The following is a 26,231-nucleotide window of genomic DNA, read 5'->3' on the forward strand; positions in this document are numbered from 1 at the left end:
GGGGGATTTACACGCGGCCGGCCGCGCGCTGGGGCTGTTAGCAGAGCAGCCCCTGTTTCCACCCGGCTCGCTTTGCGGGCGGACCCGCCCCTGGCTGCCTTGGCGTGTTTCTGGGAAAGGGCCTGGCGAGTTTCTTCCCTTCAGGTAACTGACGTGGGTTCCCCGCATAGGTAGGGCACGTGGGGTCCAGCCTCGCCAGGCCTCAGGAGGGGCCTTCTCCATAGGAGGAGCTGCAGGGTCAGGCTGCCCCCGGGAACGAGCCGCCCCGTGTCCCTGGGGGGGCTGAGGGGAGGCTGTCCCCGGGAACGAGCCGCCCCGGGAACGAGCCGCCCCCTGTCGCTACAGTGGAGTGAAGGGAGGCTGCCCATGGACTGAATTGCCCACGGCCTCAGGCACTGGGAGGGTGACCCCAGGTTGCAGTGAAGTGGAGGTTTCCCCGTTCACAAGCATTCTGGGTAGTTCACATTTAAGAAACTATTTATGTTATCTCAGTGGGAGCTGGGGGGAAGAGGGGTTGGGGGATATGAAGGATTTTACTTTTTGTCTTTAACTGAAACATTAAAATAAAAAAAAATTTCTACCTCGTACCACTCTAAGCACCTTCAGAAGAAGAGTGTTCTGGATGGTTTTAATCTGTCTGTTGTCTAACACTGTCATTCTGAATCTGAGGTGCCTTTCTCTTTCATGGGCTGGGGTGAGTTGAACAAGGGGAGACTTTATCGAGTTAAAATGTGCACTGAGATTTTGAGGGGCCTGATTATCAAAGCTCAGAATGTGCAAACACACCAAGTGTTTGTGCAGGTGGCCCACTATGTGTCTTATTGGCCTTTTGTGTGTGCCCCATAACGCAATTTGTATGCTGCTTCCTATCTCTCCAGAGTAATTAATGCTTATTCATTAGGTATGTGCAATACATATACTGAGTTTAGATGCTCAATGTCTAGTTCTCATTAAAAAAACATGCAAGTAAACCTTCCTCATGAAAAAGAGACTGGAGAAATACTTAAGCTGCACTGTCAACTTAAAAATTGTATGTTGTCAACCCATGCTACAAATGCATAATGGTTGAAAAACCATTCTCCTAGAGTAATCATCAATGGTTCACTGTCAAATTGGGAGGATGTATCTGCTCGGGCCCTTCAGATGTCTGTCTTGGGTCTGGTACTATTATATGTTAATGAATTGGATAATGGAGTGGAGAGTATGCTTATAAAATTGTGGATGAACCAAGCTGAGAGGGCTTGCAAGTACTCTGGAGGATAGGATTACAATTCAGGGTGACCTTGACAAATTAAAGACTTAGGCTGAAATCAAGAAGATGAAATTCAATAAAGACAAGTGCAAAGTACTACATTAGAAAGGAAAAATCGTGTGCACCTACAAATAGGGAATAATTGACTAAGCAATAGTTCTGCTGAAAAGAAGTGGGCATGTTTCAGTCTTCTTTTCTCAGGACTAAGGGGGATCAGATAACAGTGTTTAAATATTGTAAAGGCTTGTTATAAAGAGAACAGTAGGGATGTAAAATGTTAACTGGTAAGCATTAGTTTTACCAATTAACCCGCCTTTAACCCCTGGGCAGCCCTGCCCCCGGCCCCAGCCCCACCTGCGCCGGCCCCGGGTGGATTGGCCCCCGCCCCGTTTCAGTGCCTGTATAAGAGCATTTTAGATCAGTAAAAGTGAGAATTTGAAATCCAGTGGATTTATAACTGTTTTGTCTACTTTTTTGCACTTCTCTTCAGTTTTAACAATGAAAAATAAAGAGAGAAAATTTTGGGGAATATTTATTTGCTTAAAAACAGATGCTTTCACTGCAACCTCTAAACAAAATTTTGGAAACATTTCTATTATTTTCACAAAATGTAAGGCCCCAATCTTGCAATTGGCTGTGTGCAAGAGTGGGCATGCACACACTGTCAATTTCAGGACTGGGGCCTAAACTTGGCCAAATTTAAGTTGACAGTGTCCTTTCAGTCCTTAAAGAGTGAGGTTTTTCTCCCAGTGGATGTGAATTGAGGCAGGTCCGTTTCACGCACTCAGTTGTGAAAGCATCTGTCTTCCACAGCCTTTGTTATTGTTAGTTATAAAACAGAGTTATATTATAAAACAAAAATAAAATCTGGTTTTTTTTGGTGGTTTTGTTTTGTTTTCAGGCCTATTACAACTGCTATCCCTTCAAGAAAAGTGTTTTTCTCTAACTTAAAAAGAAAATTCCCATCAGTAGTTTGGACATCCTATTTCAAGTTATCATATAAAGCCAATTTTTATCTTAGAGCACTAAATCAGTCTTTTAAAGTCTAACAAAATCACTTCTCTTTCCTCTCTCTCGCCCCCCGCCCCCGTCTGTCCTCTCTGTTTATATTCGCAAAAAGAAAAGGAGTACTTGTGGCACCTTAGAGACTAACCAATTTATTTGAGCATGAGCTTTCGTGAGCTACAGCTCACTTCATCGGATGCTGTAGCTCACGAAAGCTCATGCTCAAATAAATTGGTTAGTCTCTAAGGTGCCACAAGTACTCCTTTTCTTTTTGTGAATACAGACTAACACGGCTGTTATTCTGAAATCTGTTTATATTGTAAGCTTTTTAGGGCAGAGTCTGTGGCTTACTACACATTAGTTCAGTGCTTAGCACAATGGAGCACCAGTCTTGGCGGGGGCCACTACTGTAAAACAAATAATTTAATATCTGTTCATTGTAGTTGTTACTTTTAGCAATGGCTCATAAGCAGCATTTTCATGCATGGATTTTTAGAACCCAAATGTTTGTCAGGAAAGAGCTACATTGTCCACTCAGGGACTTTGTCTTTAAAGACATTCAGTTATTAACTCTGATAAATTGACTTTTATAAGCGATATTACAAGTAAAAAATTGACCTGGATGAATTTTTATTACTCATTTTGTTTTGAATAGGATTTGATAGTCATGCTACCTTTTAAACGCTTTTCCAATTTTTCTTCTCTCCTTTGCACAGGTGGAATCCCATTTAAATCAACAGTGTTTCATGATGTAGCAGAGATGAGTTTGGCCCCTTCTTATCTGGTTTTGTTGTTGTTTATGAAATAACCCCACTGTTTTATACTATGATAAACTTCAGATAAAGACATGGGTTGCCCTCTAGAGGGAGGATTTAATGTTTTTATACTTAGCTCTATGCTGCTTTTTTAAACCTCTGCTAAATATTTAGGTCACTCTCCTGCAAAGGGATTTGAAAGAATCAACCTGTAGTTCTGGATAGAGTCTTGTTTGCTTCAGTGGGACCCTGCTCAGGAGTAAGGGTTTGTGCTTGAGGATCCTATTGTAAAATAGAAGCACAACCTACAATGTAAAGTTCTTGTTGCTTGGAATAAAATGTGCATATTTGAGACTTGTTCTATTTATACCAGAGGTTTTCAAATTGTGAGGTGTGTTCCCCTAGAGGAGAACAGAGGAATGTTTGGCAGTGACACCAGGTGAGGCTTCTCCTCTCACTTCAGTAGGCCACCTAGTCTGTGGGTCAGTCTCAACAGCCACAGCAGCTGCGCCGATTTCCGCTCCCAGCACCCTCCGTACCCAGCGCTGGCTCCACTCTCAGAGATGGTCGCACGTTCCTTCCCCACTCAGAAAATCTGAGGGGGGGCAGGTATTATGTCTATTTTTATCTGGATTGGGGGTGGGAGGGCCAACCAAAAATTGTAACTCGGGGAGGGAACTCAGCTCAAAAAGTTTGAAAACCGCTGATTTATACTAAGGTCTGAATCCTGCAAACACTGAGTCCTGTGAGTAACTTTGCATCCGATGAAGTGAGCTGTAGCTCACGAAAGCTTATGCTCAAATGAATTGGTTAGTCTCTAAGGTGCCACAAGTACTCCTTTTCTTTTTGCGAATACAGACTAACACGGCTGTTACTCTGAAATTTGTGCATCTAAGTAGTCCCATTGAATTCTAATGGACTGCTCACATGCATAAGTGTTTGTAGGACAGGGATATAAGCTGCTGATTCTGCAAATACTTGGGTATGTCCTTAACTCTACTACTGTGAGTAGTTCAATTTCCACTTTCTTTTCAATGTGACTTCGCAGAGTAATAAAGTTAAGCACCTGTGTAAGTGTTGGGAGGATAAGGGCCTGAAGTTGCAAGGGACACGGATCATATCTTCAAATATATGTGAAGTGCTATGCATATCCCTGGTGTCAATACACAGATGGATTATTATCAACCCCCAATTTCATGAGCATTCAGGGCCCGCCATACAATTTCCATACCCAGATGTGGCCCTCGGGCCAAAAAGTTTGCCCTCCCCTGTGCTAGACCAATCTCAGCTTTTGTCATTGACTACATAAATGGCTAAAGTTAATCAAATCATATTTTTGTATGAAATAAGTAAAAGCATGTATGCTTTTATTTTCTAGAGATATCAACATGGTCAGTGATTATTATGGCTTAAATAAGCCTTTGATGTAAAACTGAAGATGATGCTGAATTTACTATGTGGGTGTGGTTAGATTTACAGATTGCACTTTTAACACATTCTGTGATCCATTTAGTAATTCTGTGGTTGCTTCTTTTTTCTTCTGTCACTTGTGCCACATTCATGCTCTTTTACAGTACCAATGTGATGGAAGAAAGACTCTGTCATATTGGCTCCATTTGTAGTTGTTCCTCTGCATAAAGTTACACATCCCCAAGCTACAGCATAATTCTTATTATCCTGTCAGGATAGACCTGGTGGCAGGTCAGGTTAAAAGTGTGCTATCATAACTGCATGCATAAGTCTGTGCTTTCTTTGTTGTAATCCTTTGCATCAGTTTTGTGGAATGCAGCTTGTTATCTATGCAAAATGTAACTAATGTTTATAAAGTGCTGAGAGATCCCGAGATGAAAGATGCTCTAGAAGTGCAAGTATAGGTGTGTTGAATTAAAGATTAAATTGTGTGGGTAAATATTCATAGAAGAGCATATTTATATTTGCAAAAACTATGTTTTTAAGTGATTAGAACCTTAAATATTTTAAAGTGAAACATCTTCTGAATTATTGATTCCTTTAATTGCAGATATTCATCATTTTGGAGGATTTCAGCACAGAGATTATTGGATTTTGCCATATCTGACCAGGATGAATTCATCATTGGTTGCTTATGATGATTCAGATTCTGACACTGAGACTGGAAAGGCTGAAAATCTCAGTCTTTCTGGCAGAGAAACCAGACTTGCAAGTTCTGCTATGAATCCTATTCAGTATTTTGCACCCGGTGGATTAGGCACAAAATCTACATACAAAATGCAGACTGTTGAGAATACTGCCAGCACTGGGACAAGCATTATTTGTAAAGGTGCTCCTGCATATAAGGTACAGGCTAATAACAGGGATTTGGCAGTTGTTTATCCTTGGAAAGAATATTCTAACCAGGCTGAAACACTTTCTGGAAATGGAAGCTTCTCTCAGAAGAGAGTACATCAGGACAAGATTGTTACCATAAAGGGAATTAGACCATACATCCCTAAAAGACTTCGACAAGAAAAAACTTCTAAAGTGTATGAAAAGAAAGAATCTGAAGAACAGAGAGAGAGTTGTGCAATACCAGGAGAGCAAATTTCCACAGAGGTTTCTGAATTTATTAAGCCATATTTAGGGTCTAAGTACAAATCAACTGAAATCCCAAGGAACTTGGTGTTTCAGATGTCCAAACACAGTGGTCCAGTTAATAAAGTCCAGTGGTGTCCTGTACAAGGATGGAGCCATATGCTTCTTTCCACTTCCATGGATAAAACTTTCAAGGTAATGTACTTACATAGTGGAATGTTTTGTGTTATGTAGCACTCACTTTAAATAGTAAAACAGATGGGAATGGGTTTTTAGTCTGCCTATATTTGATAATTGATCCCATGTGTGTAGTACCTACTAAGACCTTGATCAGATCCTTTGCCAGACCAGAGCCTATTGTAGGCCCCAATACTGCAAGCCTTCTCCATTTTTCCAGTGGGTAATTAAGGATTGCAGGGAGGTTGTGGAATCTCCGTCATTGGAGGTTTTTAAGAGTAGGTTAGACAATCACCTGTCAGCGATGGTCTAGATGATACTTAGTCCTACCTTGAGTGCAGGGGATTGGACTAGACGACCTCTCCAGGTGTCTTCCAGTCCTATGAGTCTATGTTTCGTCCCTTTGCATATTATATACCAAAATAAAAGCTTGCGGAGATGATTTAGAATTCATATTTCTAAATCAATTAAGCTATTGAACATAAGCTGTTTTAAAAGTCTATAGACCATGATAATGGTGCTTGTAGGACTTCTACTAATGTTGTTAGAATTTACAGAACAGTGCTTCTGTATTAGACACACGATAATTTTTGTTTTTAATTGAAGAAGCCAAATACACAGTAGTTTGCCTATAGCTCTTGGTATGAAATAAGGAACAGATTTTGTATAAATTCTATTGCTCTTATATTTGATTTTTTAAAAAAATTTTTACTGTAATTTTCAATATATGTATATATATATATATATATATATTTGTGGTAGAAGAATACATCTAAATCTTCATATATATTAATGAAGGACTGTTGCCAGAAGCTGGGATTGGATGACAGGGGATAGATCACTTGATATTTACCTGTTCTGTTCATTCCCTCTGAAGCACTTGGCACTGGCCACTGTTGGAAGATAAGATATTGGGCTAGATCGACCTTTGGTCTGACCCAGTATTGCTGTTCTTATGTTCTTATGACTGTGTATTCCAGAGAATATCCCAAAGAGATTTTAAAAAAAAAAATACTGGGGTGGATATTGGTTGTTTTTTTTTTTTTAAATTCTTACATGTTTAGGGAAGGAAATGTTGTTTAATGATTAGAAAGGATTTGGAGTTGGGATTCCTTAAATGGAAGTTGCTTGTTCCTACTAGTTGGGAGGGAAAACAATAGGCAACCCTGGCTTTTATTTTCAACTCTGATATTGATTCACAGTGTCATATGAAAGTCACTTAAATGTTGTAAGTCTGAGTTTACTAGTCTCTAAAATGAGTATAAAAATTCTTCCCATCTCGTGAGGGTGTTGTGAGGCTCTGAGGCTTGTAAAGCTCTTTGAAACCCTCACATAAAATATGATACTGAAGTACATATTATTACTGTGGGGGGGGGGATTTTCAACTAGATCACTATATTTTCAGCAGTTAATTATTTGTATTTTTGTTTGCATTTAGCTATCACCCAAAGACCCTAGTCTGGATGGGACTCCCATCATACTAGCGCTGTACAAACACGTAGGAAAAGACTGTCTTTGCTCTGAAGAGCATTCAGCATAAGGCTTTGATCCTCCAAACTGCTCTGTGTGGTTGAACCCCTGTACCCGAACAGAGTCACACTGACTTTAGTTGGGCTACACATGGTGTCAGGAGTCTACCCTTGCAGAACTATTTGCGAGATCATGGTTCAAGGTTCCATTCCTGCAGTTGGATGTGCATGGACAGACCCTTAGATTGGCTATATGACTGTTAAGTGGGGAACATGACTGTTTACAGATAATACAAACACATAGGATGGAGAGGAAGTATTTAGTATGGCACAGTGGGGCATAAGTGAGAAAAATTAGATAAAATAAAGAAGGAAATATTTTCGGTTGACTATCAGACTATAATCAAGAAAGAGGACAGCTTTTTAGTTAACATACCATCTGGTTCAGTGGTGCAGCAAAAATAATTAGAAATGAAAAAGCAATATATAACTAAAGGAAAAAGGGGGAAACAGCAATCAATAGAAATTAGAAGTTATGAAGGCAGAAAATTGATAATTGAAATTAAAAAGCAAAACGTCCGTGGCAGGCAAGGGCTTAGGACAATAAGGAGGTTAAGTATATTAGGAATAAAAGAAATCCTAGCAATTGTATCAGCTCATTAGTAGTTGGAGGTAAAATTATTAATAATGATGCATAAAAGGCTGAGATGTTCAATAAATATTTCTGTTTTGTATTTGGAAAGGAGCAGAATGATGTACTTGTATCATATGAGGATGTGACATTAGTAGCTGAGGAGATGTAAGACAACAATGGCTGGAGCAGGGGTGGCCAACCTGTGGCTCTGGAGCCACATGTGGCTCTTCAGAAGTTAATATGCGGCTCCTTGTATAGGCACCGACTCTGGGGCTGGAGCTACAGGCACCAACCTTCCAATGTGCTGGGGTGTGCTCACTGCTTGATCCCTGGCTATGCCGCAGGCCCTGCCCCCACTCCACCCCTTCCTGCCCCCTCCCCTGAGCCTGCCATGCCCTTGCTTCTTCCCCTCTCCCCCAGAGCCTCCTGCATGCCACGAAACAACTGATTGGGAGGTAGGGGGAGGTGCTGATCTGCTGGGCTGCCGATGGGTGGGAGGTGCTGCGAGCAGGGCGAGGGAGCTGATGGGGGGGTTGCTGACGTATTACTGTGGCTCTTTGGCAATGTACATTGTTAAATTCTGGCTCCTTCTCAGGCTCAGGTTGGCCACCCCCGTGCTAGAGATAAACATTTTTCAATCAGCATGCTCAGATAACTTGCACTCAAGAGTCCAAAAAAGAATTTGCTGAGATTTCTGGCCCTGCAATGTTCATTTTTAATAGATCTTGCAATACTGGGGAAATTCCAGAAGACTGGAGGAGTACTAATGTTGTGCCAATATTAAAAAAGGGCAAGCTAGATGACCCAGGTAACTATAGTCCTATTAACCTGACAGCATTCCTGGGCAAAATAATGGAAGAGCTGAGATGGAATTCAGTTGATAAAGAATTAAATGATAGGAACACAGCTGTCCCTTGGGTAGGGAAAATTGGGGCGACTGCTCCAAATCCCACGGGCCAGTGCGATTGGCTGGTGTGGTCAGTCCCGGAAGACATAGGCACGGGAACTAGGGGCATGGGGGGTGCTGCGAAACCCCCGGGCTCCTGGCTGCCAGCTCTGCCTGCCCGGGGTATTGGCTCTAGGGGGGGAGGGGGAGACAGGGGTAAGGAGGCTGGGGCTTTCAGCACCCCCGCTATTAAAAATGTTCCAGCGCCACTGCCAGAAGACGAATCCGTCACTTCCGCAGGGCCCGCCATCTTGTTGGCAGTTAGCGGAGACGGTGCCTGGCTCGGCTGCCCACGTTTTGGTGCAGTGAGTCCCCCGCCCCGGTTGGAACTCTGAGGTGCCGTGGCGCTATTGCTAACAATAGCCCTGCAGTAGGCGCCAGCAACTGCCAGCAGCAGCAGGCTGCCCAGCACCATGCCGGATCCGTCCCACCAGCCCAGCCGCCTATGCAGAGTGGGGGGGCCCGCAAGCCAGCTGATTTGTCCTGGGCCCTGCAACTCTCTAGGGATGGCCCTGGATAGGAATATAATTGATGCCAGTCAACTTGATTTTATGGAAAATAGGTCTTATCAAACAAACATGATTAAATTCTTTGAGAGTACCTTTATTAATCTAATTTTGTAGCTGCAAAGTCTACACTTAGGGTATGTCTACACTATGAAATTAGGTCAATTTTATAGAAGTTGATTTTTAGAAATTGATTTTATACAGTCGATTGCGTATGTCCTCACTAAGTGCATTAAGTTGGAGGAGTGCGTCCTCACTACCGTGGCGAGCATCAACTTACAGAGCGGTGCACTGTGGGTAGCTATCTCACAGTTCCCGTAGTCTCCGCTGCCCATTGGAATTCTGGGTTAAGCTCCCAGTGCCTGATGGAGCAAAAACACTTCCCAGACCAGAAAATTACCATTGGGGATGTTGAAATGCTAATAGTTATCCTTATGGACCCAGCCTACCCCTTGCTCCCATGGCTCATGAAGCCTTACACAGACAGCCTGGACAGTAGCAAGGAGCAGATCAACTATAGGCTGAGCAAGTGCAGAATGGTGGTAGAATGTGCCTTGGACATTTAAAAGTTCGCTGGTGCTGTTTGCTGGCTAGGTCAGACCTCAGCGCAACCAACATTCCCATTGTTATTGCTGCTTGCTGTGTGCTCCATAATATCTGTGAGAGTAAGGGGGAGACGTTTATGGTGGGGTGGGAGGTTGAGGCAAATCGCCTAGCATCCAATTTTGAGCAGCCAGACACCAGGGTGATTAGAAGAGCCCAGCAAGGCATGCTGCGCATCCGAGAGGCTTTGAAAACCAGTTTAACGACTGGCAAGGCTTCAGTGTGACAGTTGTGTGTGTTTGTCCTTGATGCAAACCCACCCCCTTTGTTGATTTTAATTCCGTGTAAGCCAACCACTCTCTCCCGTTCGAAATAAAGTAACTATTGTTTTGAAACCATGTATTCTTTCTTTCTTAATTGTTTTAAAAAACGAGATAATGGACAAGGTAGCCCGGGTGGGGTGGGGGAGGAGGGAAGGACGGACAAGGCCACGTTGTTTATTGTAGCCACACTAAAAATCAAACTGTTTGAATGACAGCCCTCTGTTGCTTTGGCGATCCTTTGGAGTGGAGTGGCTGGGTGCCCAGAGCCTCCACCCCGCGTTCTTGGGTGTCTGGGTGAGGCGGATATGGAACTTGGGGAGGAGGGCATGCAGTTATACAGTGGATGCAGCGGGGGTCTGTGCTCTTGTTGGCTTTCCTGCAGCTCCAACGGACGCTTCATCATGTGCGTTTGCTCCCCCATTAGCCTCAGCATTGTGTCCTGCCTCCGATCTTCATGCTCACTTAATTCTTTCCTGGCTTCTGCCACTGAATGCCTCCATGCATTAAGCTGTGCCCTATCAGTGCAGGAGGACTGCATGAGCTCAGAAAAGATGTCATCATGAGTGCGTTTTTTTCGCCTTCTAATCTACGATAACCTCAGGGACGGAGACGATAGGGGGAGCGTAGAAACATTTGCACCTGGGGGGAGATAAAAAGGGAGAGTAAAATTTAAGATGATACATTTCTGAGAACAAAAGGGAGACTCTTTCACAGTGAATCAAGCAATTCACAGCAGACAGCACATGTGCTTTAGGTACAAGGTCACATTTTGCCTTTTATATTGGGCACCTGCCATTATGGTGACACATCACACGCGGCTGGGCAACAGAATTCAGTTTCCAGGCAGCCATGGTAAGCCTTTTGGTACGCAGGGTTGGCTTCTTACACCTTCATAACATGTGGGAATGTTTTCAAACTGCAGCGCCCTCCTTTCCCAGAGCAAGCAATGGGTTGGGTTTCACATTTAAAAGGATCTGCAGCACACATCTACCCCCACCCCCACCGCATCGCTGTTCTCTGGGATGATCCTTTTTAGCCAAGCGCAAACAGCCCAGCATGAACGGGGTCCTTTTACTGTTCCCTTACAAAAATTCCCCTATTTCAACCAGGTGACCATGAATGATATCACTCTACTGTGGCTAACACAGAAACATATAGACCGAATGTTGCTTGAATGTGACCAAAACCCAGGATCATTCGCTGTCATGCTTTGTGCTGCAATGATTCCAGACTACTTGCTACTGGCTTGGCGCGGTAAAGTGTCCTACCGTGGAGGACAAAATAAGGCAGCCCTCCCCAGAAATCTTCTGCAAAGGCTTTCAGAGTACCTTTCAGGAGAGCTTCATGGAAATGTCCCTGGAGTATTCCCACTCCATCCCCAGACATGTGAACAGACTTTTCCAGTAGCTGTACTGGCCGTGAATGCATCCCAATTCTTCAGGGCAAATCAAACATTAAACACTATTGCTTTTAAACCCTGTACTGTAGTTACAAATGTGCACTCACCAGAGATGTCTTCTCCGGCTTCAGGTCGGGGATCCCGCCTTGGGACGGTATTGGCTCCAGGGTGATGAAAAGGTCCTGGCTGCCGGGGAGAACAGATTCATCGCTTGCCTGCTGCGCATTCTCTCCTCCTCCACAAAATCCTCCTCCCTGTTGCGTGAGACTCCCCCCTTGCAGGTGTCCATGGACAGTGGTGGGATAGTGGTAGGGTCCCCCCCTAGAATGCCATGCAGCTGATCATAGAAGCGGCATGTAGGGGGCTCTGACCTGGAGCGACGGTTTGCCTCCTTTGTCTTTTGGTAGGGTTGCCTGAGCTCCTTAACGTTCATTCCGCACTGCTGTGTGTCACTGTTGTAGCCTCTGTCCAATGTGCCCTGTGAGATTTTGGCAAATATATTTGCATTTCTTCTTTTTGATCAGAGTTCAGCCTGCACAGATGCTTCTCCCCATACAGCAATCAGATCCAGTGTCTCCTTTTCGGTCCATGCTGGAGCTCGTTTGCGATTCTGGAGGGACTGCATGGTCACCTGTGCTTCTGAGCTCGCCACGCTGACCAAACAGGAAATGAAATTCAAAAGTTCCCGGTGCTTTTTCTGTGTACCTGGCTAGTGCATCGGAGTTCAAAGTGCTGTCCAGAGCGGTCACAATGGAGCACTCTGGGGGGAGGGATAGCTCAGTGGTTTGAGCATTGGCCTGCTAAACCCAGGGTTGTGAGTTCAATCCTTGAGGGGGCCATTTAGGGATCTGGGGCAAAAATTGGGGATTGGTCCTGCTTTGAGCAGGGGGTTGGACTAGATGACCTCCTGAGGTCCCTTCCAACCCTGATATTCTGTGATAGCGCCCGGAGGCCAATACCATCGATTTGTGTCTGTAGTACCCCAAATTCGACCCAGCAAGGTCAATTTTAGCGCTACTCCCCTCGTCGGGGAGGAGTACAGAAGTCATTTTTAAGAGCCCTTTAGGTGGATGGAACGGGGTTGGTTGTGTGGACGCAGTCATTTTTAAATCGACCTAACGCGGCTAAATGCAACCTAACTCCGTAGTGTAGACCAGGCCTTAGACTTTTGTAAGGCATTTTATTTAGTACCGCACTACATTGTGATTAAAAAATTAGCATTATACAAGATCAATTGAGCACACATTAAGCTGATTAAGAACTGACTAACTGATAGATCTCAAAAAGTAATTGTCAATGGAGTATCATCACTGAATAGTGGGGGTCCAAAGAGACTGGCAGTGGGCTCAGTGCTGTTCAGTGTTTTTCATTAATTTTCTGAAAGTAAGTATAAAATAACTGCTGATAAAATTTTTGGATGACACAAAGATTGGTGGAGTGGTTAATGGTGTGGACAGGGCAATCATAGAGAGCGATTTGGATGGCTTGGTAAGCTTCGGCGCATTCAAACTAAATGTGTTTAAGTACACTCAAATGCAAAGTCATACATCATGGAACAAGGAATGCAGTCCATACCTATGGAATGGGAGACTATATCATGGAAAGTAGAAACTCTGAAAAGGTTTTATTGTTCTAGAGGATAAGTAACTCATTGTGAGTTCCCATTGTCATGCTGTGGGTAAAAGGGCTAATGTGATCCTTGGCTGTATAAACAGGAGAGTAGGGGTCTGGTTCTGGTGTCCACATTTTAAAAGGATGTTGAAAAATTGGAGAGTATTCAGAAAATAGCCTGTGGCAGGGCCTGCTTGCACCTGCCTCCTGCGGCAGGGCCTGCTTGCTCCTGCCCCTTTGGCCTTAAAGTCTATGAACAGAAATCAAACTGAGGATAACCCAATGACTTCCAGACAGTGAGAAGTTGAATGGTCCACAAATAGCTGGTAAAACACCCATTGCAGTTTATTTACAATATGGGTTTCCACTACCCTTAGACCTTGTATAGCCTCACCCCTACTGTTCTAGGGAGCCCTCTGCTTCTGAGGCAAGCAGAGAAGAGCAGTCTCTCTCTTTCTGCTTCTTCCTCTTCCCATTTCCTACCTGTGCATTTTGCATAATCTGCCTGGTGGCCTAATTAGCAGCTTAGTTCTCCTCAGCCCATCAGTTAGGCCCAGCTCTTTTTAATGAGGTCTGTTCTGGAGTAATTAATTAGAGTTGCAATGAGCAGAGTCCTGGCTCAGCTGCTGTTGCCCAGCCCTCTGTGATAGAGCCCCAAAAATGATTTGAGAGTTGGAGAAAATGCCTAATGCTGAGAGACTTTAAGAGCTCAATCTGTTTAGTTGATCAAAAGAAGATGTGAGAGGTGGCTTGATTACAGTGTATATAAACCACCTTCTTCCCCTTATCCTATTGTCTGGGGTTGGGCTGTTGTATGAGCATCTACCATCTTCATCTGTCTAAGGTAGCACTAAAGTCCACCTACTTATTATTTTCTTTGATGCAATCCATCCATAGCTTCCTTGGCTTTCCTCAGAGTCTCTTTCTTACTAACCTCTCTTGCCATGCTATCCTCACCAGCTTTCTCTTCATTCATCCTCTGTATGTGCCCAAACCAGCGAAGTCACACTTCCTGGATTTTGTCAGCCACATCATGGACTTTGTCTTCCATCCTAATGCTTTAATTTAGAAATCTTTCTCTTTGTGTAACTCCTTTTATAGTGCAAAGACATTGCATCTTGAATACCCATAGGTGTTGAACCTGCCGTCTCTTTACAACCCATGCTTCTGCACCATACAGCATTGTGGCGCGCACCATTGTGCTATACAGATGGGATTTCAGTCTCAGTGACTTACACTTATCATGCATGACACCTGAGATGATATTCCACATTCTTCCAGTGCTCCCCAGTCTGGAATGCATCTCACATTTAAGGTCACTGTCTTCTGTAACCCAGCTGCCAAGGTATTTAAACTGGTATCCAGTTTCCCTGTGGCACCTCTACTGACCCTCATGATCTCAATTTTAGTCATGCTCATTTTCATCCCATACCTGCTGAGCTGGTCTTACCACGGGTTTACTATTTCCCGTAGGCCTCCTTTTGAGGACAACCTTTTTGCTATGTCGTCTGCATAAAGTAGCTCCCCACCTTTTCACATTGGTATCTTCCTGGTGATGTAGTCCATCAGTATGCTAAACTGCAACAGACTGATGGTCAATCCCTGACACAGTCCAACTTTCACTTCAGAGGGCTTGTCTTTCCAAAACATGTTCGGAACACTGTTTTAGGCAATCTGTATAGTACATTCACCAGAGTTATTAAATGCTCAGAAACTCCATGTTTCCTCAGCACTGATGTGAGCATTCTTCTATCCTCTTTATTTTATACCTTTTCTAGGTCTATAAAGACCCCCACATATCCTGTTGGTACTCTAGCTGCTTCTGTATCACTTGCCGAATTACAAATGTGGCATCTTTGGTTCTTCATCCTTTCCTAATGTCAAAGTATTCTTGTTCGAGGAGCGGTTCAACCATTCTCCTAATCTGAGCATCCATGATGCATTTCTGTATCTTCATCCATGGAATAGTAACTTTATCACTGGATAGTTTCCACATACATGGATGCTTCCCTCCTTATATATTGGGACCAAGATAGACTTGCACCAATATTCGGGGATTCTTTTGTCTTGCTATAAAGTTTTAACTATTCTGCCCCTCAATTTTATACCTCTCTTGCTTAAGACTTCCACCAGATCAGCTGTCATTTCATCAGGACTTGGTGCTTTACTACTATTCATTTTTTGGTACTGTTTCTCACCTCCTTCTCTGTTTTGTCAGACTCAAGCACCACATTAGGATCACATGTTGGCAACTCTGCCCACTGGGATTTTGCCTCATTTAAGAGACTCTGAAAGTATTGTTTCCTCCCCTCCTTCACTTGTTCAGGTGTTGATAGGCTCCCCATGTTACCATTTACAAATGATGTTGCAATACCAACCTCCTTCCCTATGCATCTCATTTTTTTGCAGTGCTGTAGATTTTTTTGCCAGCCAGCTGTAGGTGATTCAGAAACTCAGTGTACAGGTCATCTAGGGCATTCTCTTTTGCCTTCCTTCCTTGCAGCTTGCTTTGCATTCTTTCATTTGCACTTGGATTAATTTATTTTTCTTTAGGTGCCATTTCTTGTTTTGGATTGCTACCTGCACTTCATCAGTCCTCCATCACTAACCTCTCTCCTTTTGGTTTTCCCCATCTGCATTGTCCATAAACCTTTTCTGCAGCCGCAATCCACGTTATTTTCAGGTAGTTCCACTCCTCTTCAGTCGATGCCAAATCTGTTTCCAGGTACTTATCCTCTAGTGCTTGCACAAACTTCTTTGCGGCACTTCCCCTTGACTTCGCATACTTTTAATCTTGTTTCTTTTGAGCTTAATTCCCTCCTTGTCCAATGTTCTACCATAATCTTTGCCACAACAGACTTTTGCTGCAATGCTACCATCTCCTTAGTTATCACTTTGCAGTCCATAAATTGAGTCCACTGAGATTTCTTCGCCAACATCATGTCAATCTGGCTCTTGTTTCAACCAGTGATGTATGTGATCCAATGACTTATCCTCTTTTGAAAGCATGTATTGGCTACCATCCATTGGTTTGCAATACATGTCTGGTAATGCTTTCTCTTCCTCATTTATGGGGCTGGGGCTGAAATTTCCTAAGCACATTTCATATCCCTCGGGATTTTGCCTGTGTGTGCATTCATATTGCCAGCACCAACAACAGCTGTCTTCAAACTGCTGTGTCTGACGGTGCCTGCAAGTGTTGGTGTAAACTCTCTGTCTCTCGTTTGTCATGTCCTTATTGAGATGCATACACAAACAGAGCATTCTGTTGGGTTCATACAGCTATCAGTCTGTCACTTCTCTAAAAACATCAATCACCACCTTCCTCAGTTCTCTCACTTCCACCCCAACTCTATTATCCCCATTTTGTCACCTACATAGAAGAGTTTACAACCTAAATTCAACTCTTTTGCTGCATTCCTTGGCCATCATGTTTCCTATAGGCACAGAACATCCGTACCTCTCCTTACTATCATATCCGCTACTTCCTTTACAAGTCAAACTGGATATATTCGGTGTTGTTAAATTTATAATATGGGGTTTTTCTGGCTGTTCAGGTCACTGCTTTTCACCTGGCTTTTTGCTCTGACCACTAGTCCCCCTGATCCTCTAGAGGATAGCTCAGATTCTTCTGGCCACCAGAAATCCTATTGGCCACCGGCTTGAGGTGTGCAAACTTCTAGCATGGTGCTGAGATGCCCTCCCTTCATTAGCAGTGGTCCCTGAAAAGTACAGCGATTGAGAAGCATCCATTCCAGTCTTACCCTCACCCTTCTTACTACCAGTATTTACTACTGCCCTTTGGCAACGCTCCAAAAATACAAAACTGCTTGCACCAACGTAGTCACCTTGCGCCAAAAAAAGTATAGTGTATCGCTTGGTATTCCTGACATACACCACAGTGAGAGGACCTTTCTCCAGTTGAACTAAGTACATGCCTGCTGTCTTCCCACATTGTCGTGGTTGATTTGATGGACCGTCAACAGGTGGTACTGGTATTGATGCTGCCCGATATTAGGCTTCATTTGACCCAGGGATGGAAGTTTGAAATCAGAGTTTTCCTTTTCCTGGGTAGTCTGGCTTCCTGGACTGAAGAGCCCCACTTGCCCTGAGCTGTCCGGTTATTTTTAAAAGGTGCCAGATACCTGCCTTTCACACACCTATTTTTGGTTTAAAAACCAAAACCAAAAACCTACACCTCTGCCACATGAAGGATATTTTGCTGGGAACTTTCATGGAGAGAAAATCCTGTGTACTGAAGGGCTTTTCAATTTAGTGGAGACAGGTATAACAAAAACCAGCAGCAGGAAGCTGAAGTCAGATAAATTTGTCAGAAATTAGGCACAGTTTTTTGGGTGTTTTTTAAACTGAGGGTGATCGTTCCGATGGTGACTCTACCAAGGGTACTGGTAGATTCTCCATCTCTTGATGTCTTCAGATCAAGACTGGATGACTTTCTGGAAGTTATGCTTTAGTTCAACACAAGTTCTTGGGGTCAATTCAGTGGTTAATGGGCGAAAATGGATGATGCACAGGAGATCAGTCTAGAGGATCTAGGTCCCTTTGGCCTTAAAGTCTATGAACAGCAATCAAACTGAGGATAACCCAATGACTTCCAGACAGTGAGATGTTGAATGGTCTTCCAGGAAAGTAGTAGAAGTGCCATCTATTGAGACCATTAATAGAGTGGGCAGAACAATATAAAATATACTTCAGGGAACAATCCTGCATGGACGGTGAGATGGAATGCATGATTATAGAAGGAATTTTCCATGGCTAATTTGTATGATTCTATACAAAGAGCACAACTTATGGTTGAGATTCCCTTGTCCAGTTGAAGATTTGTACAGTATCCAGCTATGTTAAGTGTTTGTTAATAATTTTCTACCACTGAAACATATACTAGAACAGTACAGATGTAATATTTCTAACAATATCTTTGGAGAAATTTTGGATTACTAAATAAATCTGAAATAAATGTAAATGTTTCACAACGCTTTGACTGTTCTGTTTTCATAAGGAGAAAACAATTGGTGAATAACTCAAAAGGTTCAATGCTAAGGGCAATGAAACAAAAAACACTTCATTTCAAAATAGTTTTACAATTGATCTTTGAATTTCTGATTTTTTTTTTATTTTTTGTTGTTTTTAATTCTATTTTTTTTAAAAACACACTGATATGAAACTATCAATTTGGTCCCCAGTTATTGTGGCCTGTTATAACAGTGATTTCTTTTGCTTTTGTAAAAAGCCTGTCTCGCTGTATTGATTATAAACCATTGCTCACAAGATAACCTTATAATTAAAGCCCTTTAGATGTTTACTGTAATGACCTTGCCAAGAGTGATAAGGTTCTGGTGTAAGACTCCCCACAGTGCCGTGCTTCTCATTCCTTCTGCTAATTTTTCAAAATCAGTAGTTGAATACTTCATGTTTAGTCAATGTGATGTCTTGTTTTTACTTTCCCTAAGTAAATTGCGTATCTTCCCACAAGAGGGACGATCGCTTTCGTATGATTCACATTAGAAATTGCCACTTTGTATTAACCTTCCAGTTATTTAACTCGTCGTAATGATCAGTGCAAATGGCACTTCACCAATAGGTGATGCTGTATCTGTAACTTAGCAAAACAGGACAATTTAAAACTACTATGTTGTTGTCTTTGTTTAGGAGAGAGGAGATGATCTAGAAGGAGTTTAAGTCCTGCCTGTGTGTGCTGGAGTTACTTTCAGTGTTCCAATAAATCTTTCAGTGACTGTGCCACCACATACTTTGAGGCGATGTCATGTGCTATCAAAAAATAAAATACTAATCTCCAGCTGGTGTTTCTGCCTGTGGGCCTTTCAGGTCAATCTCTGTGAACTCCCAGGGCTTACTAGGATGGAGCATTTCCTCTAAAGGAGTTCTGCCATTCCTTTCTGGTGCTTTACAGGTAAGTCAGGAAAGTACCTAGTACAGCCATGCCCAGCAAAAAAAAAATCTCTTAAGTACCCCAGGTGGCCTGTTGCTTGGTTATCATGGAGACTCTTCAGTTCTTGCCAGATATCTTCACAAGACCAGTCTGCTCGTACTCTCACTGCCCTCATCTGGCTGAAAACATCTGTAACTAGATTTTGCTTTCCAGGTTTATGATACTCTATGAATCTGTCTTCCTGGGCATCCTTCCAGGTTGTGCTTTGTAAGGAGAAATGCAGGGCACTGTAGTCTGTGTATGCTGTGAATTCTGTACCTAGTAAATATGGACAAATAGGCCTTTAGGGCCTCCACAGTATCCAGATGCTCCAGTTTTGCAGCTGAATACTTGGTTCCCTTCTCATTCAGTTTGCGACTTCCAGAAGCTACTGGTCTGTGCCTACTGAGCTCATCAGTTTGTTCAAGTGCAAATCCAGGTTTTGCATCTTTTGAGACATAACAGGTTACTGTGAATAGACCGGGTGCATCTGAGAATTTAAGCACAGTAGGGTTCAGAAGTCCTTCCTTCAGTGACTCAAAAGCTTTTGGGGGTTTCTCTGTTAGGACAAAGTCACTCTTAGCTGGTGTAATGATGCTACCAGCTCTGTGAAATTTGGGACAAATTTCCTGTAGACTCCATAAAGGCTTACAAACTGTAGTACCTCCTCCAGGTTTGTATGAACCCTCCAGTCCTTTATAACATTCAGTTTCAGGGGTTGGGGCTCCAACTCATGATTACTGACTGTATGTCCAATGAAGGTGATGTGAATCTTAAATTGACACATGCTTCCTGTAGGTTTAAATCCTGACTCCTTAAAAAGCTTTAGAATCTTTCCCACTCCTACCAGATTTTTCTCCAGTGTTTTTTGGAAACAAATGCAGTAATCTAAGTAAAGTAAATCATCCATAGGGTGTCACCACGACAGTTTTTTCCATTGCTCTGCAGGAATCTCTTTAAGATGGTATCGAGATACCAAATGAAAACCATTAAATATTTTGCACCTTGACATTTCATCCGGGGTGTGAGTTCAAGTTAGCTACTATCTGTGAATTAAATCTCCTGTAGTCAGATGGTGTCGGTGAGAGGGTTTTGGCTTCTTTGACAATAAGCTGATGTTCCAGGAAGGAGAATTACTGTGCTGGGATGGGTTCTCTCTATCAAATACTGGGAAGACTATCTTTGGACATTGTCTGGCTAACCTGATAAGGAAAGCTTTAAACTAGGTCTTATGGGGGATGGTGACAAAAATCCAGCCAATGTGCATCCAGGCTTAAGTAATGAAGACAAGGAAGGGGAAGGGGCTAAATTCTGGAGAAGGGACTGGAAATCACAATTACATTAAAGAGGCAAGAAGAAAAACAGGGCAGTCTGCAAAGTGTCTTTGATGCCTGTATACCAATGCAAGGAGTATGGGGAACAAGCAGGATGAACTGGATGTTATGGTATATGAAGAAAATTGACTTAACTGGCAATACAGAGACTAAGTGGGACAACTCCCATGATTGGAGTACCAGCACTGAGGGATTTCGCTTGTTCTGGAAGGACAGGTCTGGGGAAAAAGGAGGTGGTGGTGCACTGTATGTCAAGAATGTATATGCTTGCTCTGAGGTCCAAGAGGAAGTGAGCGACAAACCTACTGAGAGTCTCTGGGTGAGGACAAAAAAGGAAAAGAATGGTAACAATGTTATGGTGGGGGGTCTATTATAGACCACCAAATCAAGAAAAGGCAGTGGAAGACACATTTTACAAGCAGGTAGCTAATTTTGTTAACACACATGGGCTAATATTAATGGGGGATTTTAACTTCCCTGATATCCGTTGGAAGACTATTACAGCAAAATATAGTATGTCCTGCAAGTTCTTAGCATGTATAGGGGAAAACTTTCTGATTCAGAAAGTTGAGGAAACAGCTAGGAGGTCATCTATTTTTGGATCTGTTTTTGACCAACAGGGATGAATTAGTTGTGAAGGTGGTTGGGAACTTGGGAGGAAATGATAATGATAGGTGCCACATTTCAGGAAAGATGTGGACAAATTGGAGAAAGTCCAGAGAAGAGCAACAAAAATGAGGAAGGGTCTAGAAAACATGACCTATGAGGGAAGATTGAAAAAATTGGGTTTGTTTAGTCTGGAGAAGAGAAGACAGAGTGGGGACATGATAAACAGTTTTCAAGTACATAAAAGGTTGTTACAAGGACGAGGAGAAAAATTGTTCTTCTTAACCTCTGAGGATAGGCAAGAAGCAATGGGCTTAAAGTGCAGCAAGGGTGGTTTAGGTTGGACATTAGGAAAAAATCCCTAACTGTCAGAGTGGTTAAGCACTGGAATAAATTGCCTAGGAAGGTTGTGGAATCTCCATCACGGGGGATTATTAAGAGAAGGTTGGACAAACACCTGTCAGGGATGGTATAGATAATACTTAGTCCTGCCTTGAGCGCAGGGGACTGGACTAGATGACCTCTCGAGGTCCCTTCCAGTTCTATGATTCTATGATCCGATAGAATTCAAGATCATAAAGAAAGGAGGAAATGAGAACAGCAAAACAAGAACCCTGGACTTCTGAAAGGCAGATTTCGACCAATTCAGGAAAATAGTAGGCAAGGTCCCATGGAAAGACCAGTTAGGAAGAAAAAGAGTTGAAGGGGCATGGAAGTTCCTAAAAGATGTAATACTAGAGGCTCGATATCAAGTTATTCCAATTCAGAGGAAAGATAAGAAGAGCCACAAGTGGCCAATGTGGTTGCATAAGATGCATTTTAGCTATCTAAAAAACCAAAAGAGATACATACAGGAAATGGAAGGAGGAGCATGTCACCAAGGAAGTATACATAAGAATAGTGTGAGTATGTAGGGACAAAATAAGGAAAGCCAAGGTAAAGAATGAGTTATTGCTGAAATGTTGGCAACAACAAGAAAATGATTCTACAAATATGTCAGACAAAGATCAGGGATGGTGTGGGTCCACTGCTCAATGGAGAAGGTGAGCTGGTAATGGAAGATGATAGGAGGGCAGAGCTGCTCAATGCCTTCTTTGCTTTAGTTTACTCACAAAAAATAAAGTGACTAGACAACTAGTGAAGTTACCAAAAACAATAAAGGGAAAGGGATTCAGATCAGGCTAAGTAAAGAACACGTCAGTGAACTAACTTGATTGAATTCAAGTCAGCAGGGCCTGATGTTATTCACCTGAGGGTATTGAAGGAATTAGCTGAAGAAATCTTGGAGCCACTGGCAATAATATTTACAAACTTGTGGATGACAGGAGAGGTCCTGGAAGACTGGAGAAGGGATAACATAGCACCTGTCTTTACAAACGGGGAAAAGGAGAAGCTGGGAACTATAGACCAGTCAGACTGACCTTGATACCTGGGAAGCTACTAGAGTAATGTATGAAACATTCAATTTGCAAATACCTGGAGGATGAAGGGGTAATCACTAGCAGCCAGCATGGATTTACTAAGAACAAATCATGCCAAACCTGCTTGATTTCCTTCTTTGGCAGGGTAACTGGTTTGGTGGATAGGAGGCATGTGATGGACATAATATACCTGGACTTTTAGCAAGGCTTTTGACATAGTCTCTAAGGTGCCACAAGTACTCCTTTTCTTTATGCCATTAATAATTACTCGTTGCTTGCGGTTGTTTAACCAATTATATAACAGCCTGCATTTCTCCAGTCTACTTATCAAAATGCCAGGTGGGACTAACACATTTATTTAAGCATAAGCTTTCGTGAGCTACAGCTCACTTCATCGGATACGAAGTGAGCTGTAGCTCACGAAAGCTTATGCTCAAATAAATGTGTTAGTCTCTAAGGCGCCACAAGTACTCCTTTTCTTTTTGCAAATACAGACTAACACGGCTGCTACTCTGAAACCTATTAATGGAATGATGTCAGATTGGAAGGAAGTCTCAAGTGGGGTCCCACAGGGATCTATTCCAGGCCCGGTGTTGTTTAGCATCTTTATAAATGACCTCTGTGTAAGAATAGAGAGCATATTGATCAAATTTGCAGATGACACAAAGCTGGTGGGGGTTGCAACCACTTTGGAGGATAGAGTTAAAATTCAAAGGGCTCTTGATAAATTGGAGAACTGGACTATAGACAACAAACAGAAATTCAAAGACAAGTGTAAGGTGCTAAGGAAGAAAAACCAAATGCACAAATACAGAACGGGGGATAGTTGGCTTGGCAGCAGCACTGTTGAGAAGGATCTGGGAGTTGTGGTGGATCACAACCTCAACATGAGTCAACAGTGTGATGCTGTTGCAAAAAAACAAATGCAGTTTTGGGTTGCATTAACAGAGGCACAGCATGCAAGTCCCGGGAGGTGAGAGTACTGCTGTGCTCGGTGCTGGTTAGGCCTCAGCTGGCGTGCTGTATCCAATTCTGGTCACCAATGTATAGAAAGGATGTAGAGAAACTGGAACAGATCCAGAGGCGAGTGAGAGTGACAAAGATGAAGAAAGGGATGGAATGCAGGCCATATGAGCAAAGGCTGAAGGAACTGGGTATGTTTCATTTGGAAAAGAAGAGATTAAGGGGAGGACATGATGGCAGTCTTCAAATACTTGAAAGGCCCTGCCATAAAAAGATGGAGAAATGTTGTTCTCTCTTGCCACAGAGGGTAGGACAAGAGGCAATGGGTTCAAACTATAACATAGCGGATGTAGAATAAGTCTTAGGAAAAACTTCCTAATTTTAAGAACAGTAGGACAATGGAACAGACTGCCTACAGAAGTCATGGAAGCTCCTTCCCTGGAGGTTTTCAAGAAGAGGCTGGATAACCATCTGTCTTGGATGGTTTAGAGACACAAAATTCTGCATTTTGTCAGGGGTTTAGACTAGATAACCCTTGCAGTCCTTTCTAACCCGATGGTCCTATGATTCTAATGTGTCTCCTCAAGTCTCCATTGAGCTTTTCCACAATAACAATTAGGGATGTCCAAAATGATGTTGATTGTTCTATCAGGCCATGCTCCAGCAAGTGATTTATCTTCTTTTTCACTGCTGCCTGGCTTAAACACAATCTGATGTTTCACCTCCTCATATCTTCTATCCTCATATCCTGATATCCTCATATCACCTGGGAACTACAGGCCAGTCAGCCTCACCTCAGTCCCTGGAAAAATCATGGAGCAGGTCCTCAAAGAATCAATCCTGAAGCACTTACATGAGAGGAAAGTGATCAGGAACAGTCAGCATGGATTCACCAAGGGAAGGTCATGCCTGACTAATCTAATCGCCTTTTATGATGAGATTACTGGTTCTGTGGATGAAGGGAAAGCAGTGGATGTATTGTTTCTTGACTTTAGCAAAGCTTTTGACACGGTCTCCCACAGTATTCTCGTCAGCAAGTTAAGGAAGTATGGGCTGGATGAATGCACTATAAGGTGGGTAGAAAGCTGGCTAGATTGTCGGGCTCAACGGGTAGTGATCAATGGCTCCATGTCTAGTTGGCAGCCGGTGTCAAGTGGAGTGCCCCAGGGGTCGGTCCTGGGGCCGGTTTTGTTCAATATCTTCATAAATGATCTGGAGGATGGTGTGGATTGCACTCTCAGCAAATTTGCGGATGATACTAAACTGGGAGGAGTGGTAGATACGCTGGAGGGGAGGGATAGGATACAGAAGGACCTAGACAAATTGGAGGATTGGGCCAAAAGAAATCTGATGAGGTTCAATAAGGATAAGTGCAGGGTCCTGCACTTAGGATGGAAGAATCCAATGCACCGCTACAGACTAGGGACCGAATGGCTAGGCAGCAGTTCTGCGGAAAAGGACCTAGGGGTGACAGTGGACGAGAAGCTGGATATGAGTCAGCAGTGTGCCCTTGTTGCCAAAAAGGCCAGTGGCATTTTGGGATGTATAAGTGGGGGCATAGCGAGCAGATCGAGGGACGTGATCGTTCCCCTCTATTCGGCACTGGTGAGGCCTCATCTGGAGTACTGTGTCCAGTTTTGGGCCCCACACTACAAGAAGGATGTGGATAAATTGGAGAGAGTCCAGCGAAGGGCAACAAAAATGATTAGGGGTCTAGAGCACATGACTTATGAGGAGAGGCTGAGGGAGCTGGGATTGTTTAGTCTGCAGAAGAGAAGAATGAGGGGGGATTTGATAGCTGCTTTCAACTACCTGAAAGGGGGTTCCAAAGAGGATGGCTCTAGACTGTTCTCAATGGTAGCAGATGACAGAACGAGGAGTAATGGTCTCAAGTTGCAATGGGGGAGGTTTAGATTGGATATTAGGAAAAACTTTTTCACTAAGAGGGTGGTGAAACACTGGAATGCGTTACCTAGGGAGGTGGTAGAATCTCCTTCCTTAGAGGTTTTTAAGGTCAGGCTTGACAAAGCCCTGGCTGGGATGATTTAACTGGGAATTGGTCCTGCTTCGAGCAGGGGGTTGGACTAGATGACCTTCTGGGGTCCCTTCCAACCCTGATATTCTATGATTCTATGATCTTCCAAGCTCTTTATTGTTTTTGAAAAACACATTAGCATACTATAAGAGCAGCTGTTTTAATATGGCTGCTCCTATCAAGTCAACCCCAAGCTTTCACCGACTGGGATGCTTCACAGCTCTTTGTCTCTGACCCTGTGAGAGGTGTTGAGACACCAGGTACATTGAACACTGTTCCTATGATCTGCTTTTTCACTAGATGCTTTCCCTGGTCAGTCACATTATTTGTTTGTATGCAGAACTCCCCCTTTGGTCCAGCTTGAAACAGAGTTCTGCTAAACAGCAATCCTGAGTGGATACTTGTTACATTCAAACACTCTTACAAGGCATACCAGCAAGAATAGAAGTCATGGAATTCTACTCATTAGTATGATTCTTAGCTTGTAATAGTGTAATTTTTCCAGTGCTCTGGGTTCAGATAATGTTCTTCTGGATTGGATTTGCACAGGAATGTATTTTTGATGGGAGAAATAAACTTCTAGAGAGAGCATACAATGTAATGTAGCATGTACTGTTATTCTAAAACTGCTCCTATTAAAATACAAGCCTTTGTTTTTGGTGAGTTACTTTTACAAAATGAAGAAGAAAGGCCAATATTTTGTAATGGATCATTTGAAAAGAAGAATACTTTTAAAATAGGAAGAGCAAACT

General features: G+C 43.0%; 1 protein-coding gene across 3 annotated transcripts in view; it reads left to right on the top strand.

Moving 5' to 3' along the window:
- Nucleotides 1–12: 12 nt before the first annotated feature.
- The window catches only part of WDR25 (WD repeat domain 25), a 125,632-nt gene continuing 99,413 nt past the window's right edge, over nt 13–26,231 (top strand). The window contains exons 1-3 of one of the 3 annotated variants that reach the window (XM_037900945.2): nt 13–144; nt 2,974–3,621; nt 5,033–5,757. In XM_037900945.2, the coding sequence (XP_037756873.1) occupies nt 5,095–5,757 (663 nt within the window). In that variant the 5' untranslated portion in view covers nt 13–144; nt 2,974–3,621; nt 5,033–5,094. Of the gene's footprint in view, nt 145–438; nt 456–2,973; nt 3,622–5,032; nt 5,758–26,231 lie in introns of those variants that run through there. The other 2 variants (XM_037900947.2, XM_007064962.4) reach the window with 2 other exon arrangements.

This window comes from Chelonia mydas, chromosome 6 (genome assembly GCF_015237465.2).
Source record: "Chelonia mydas isolate rCheMyd1 chromosome 6, rCheMyd1.pri.v2, whole genome shotgun sequence".
Lineage (NCBI taxonomy): Eukaryota > Metazoa > Chordata > Testudines > Cheloniidae > Chelonia > Chelonia mydas.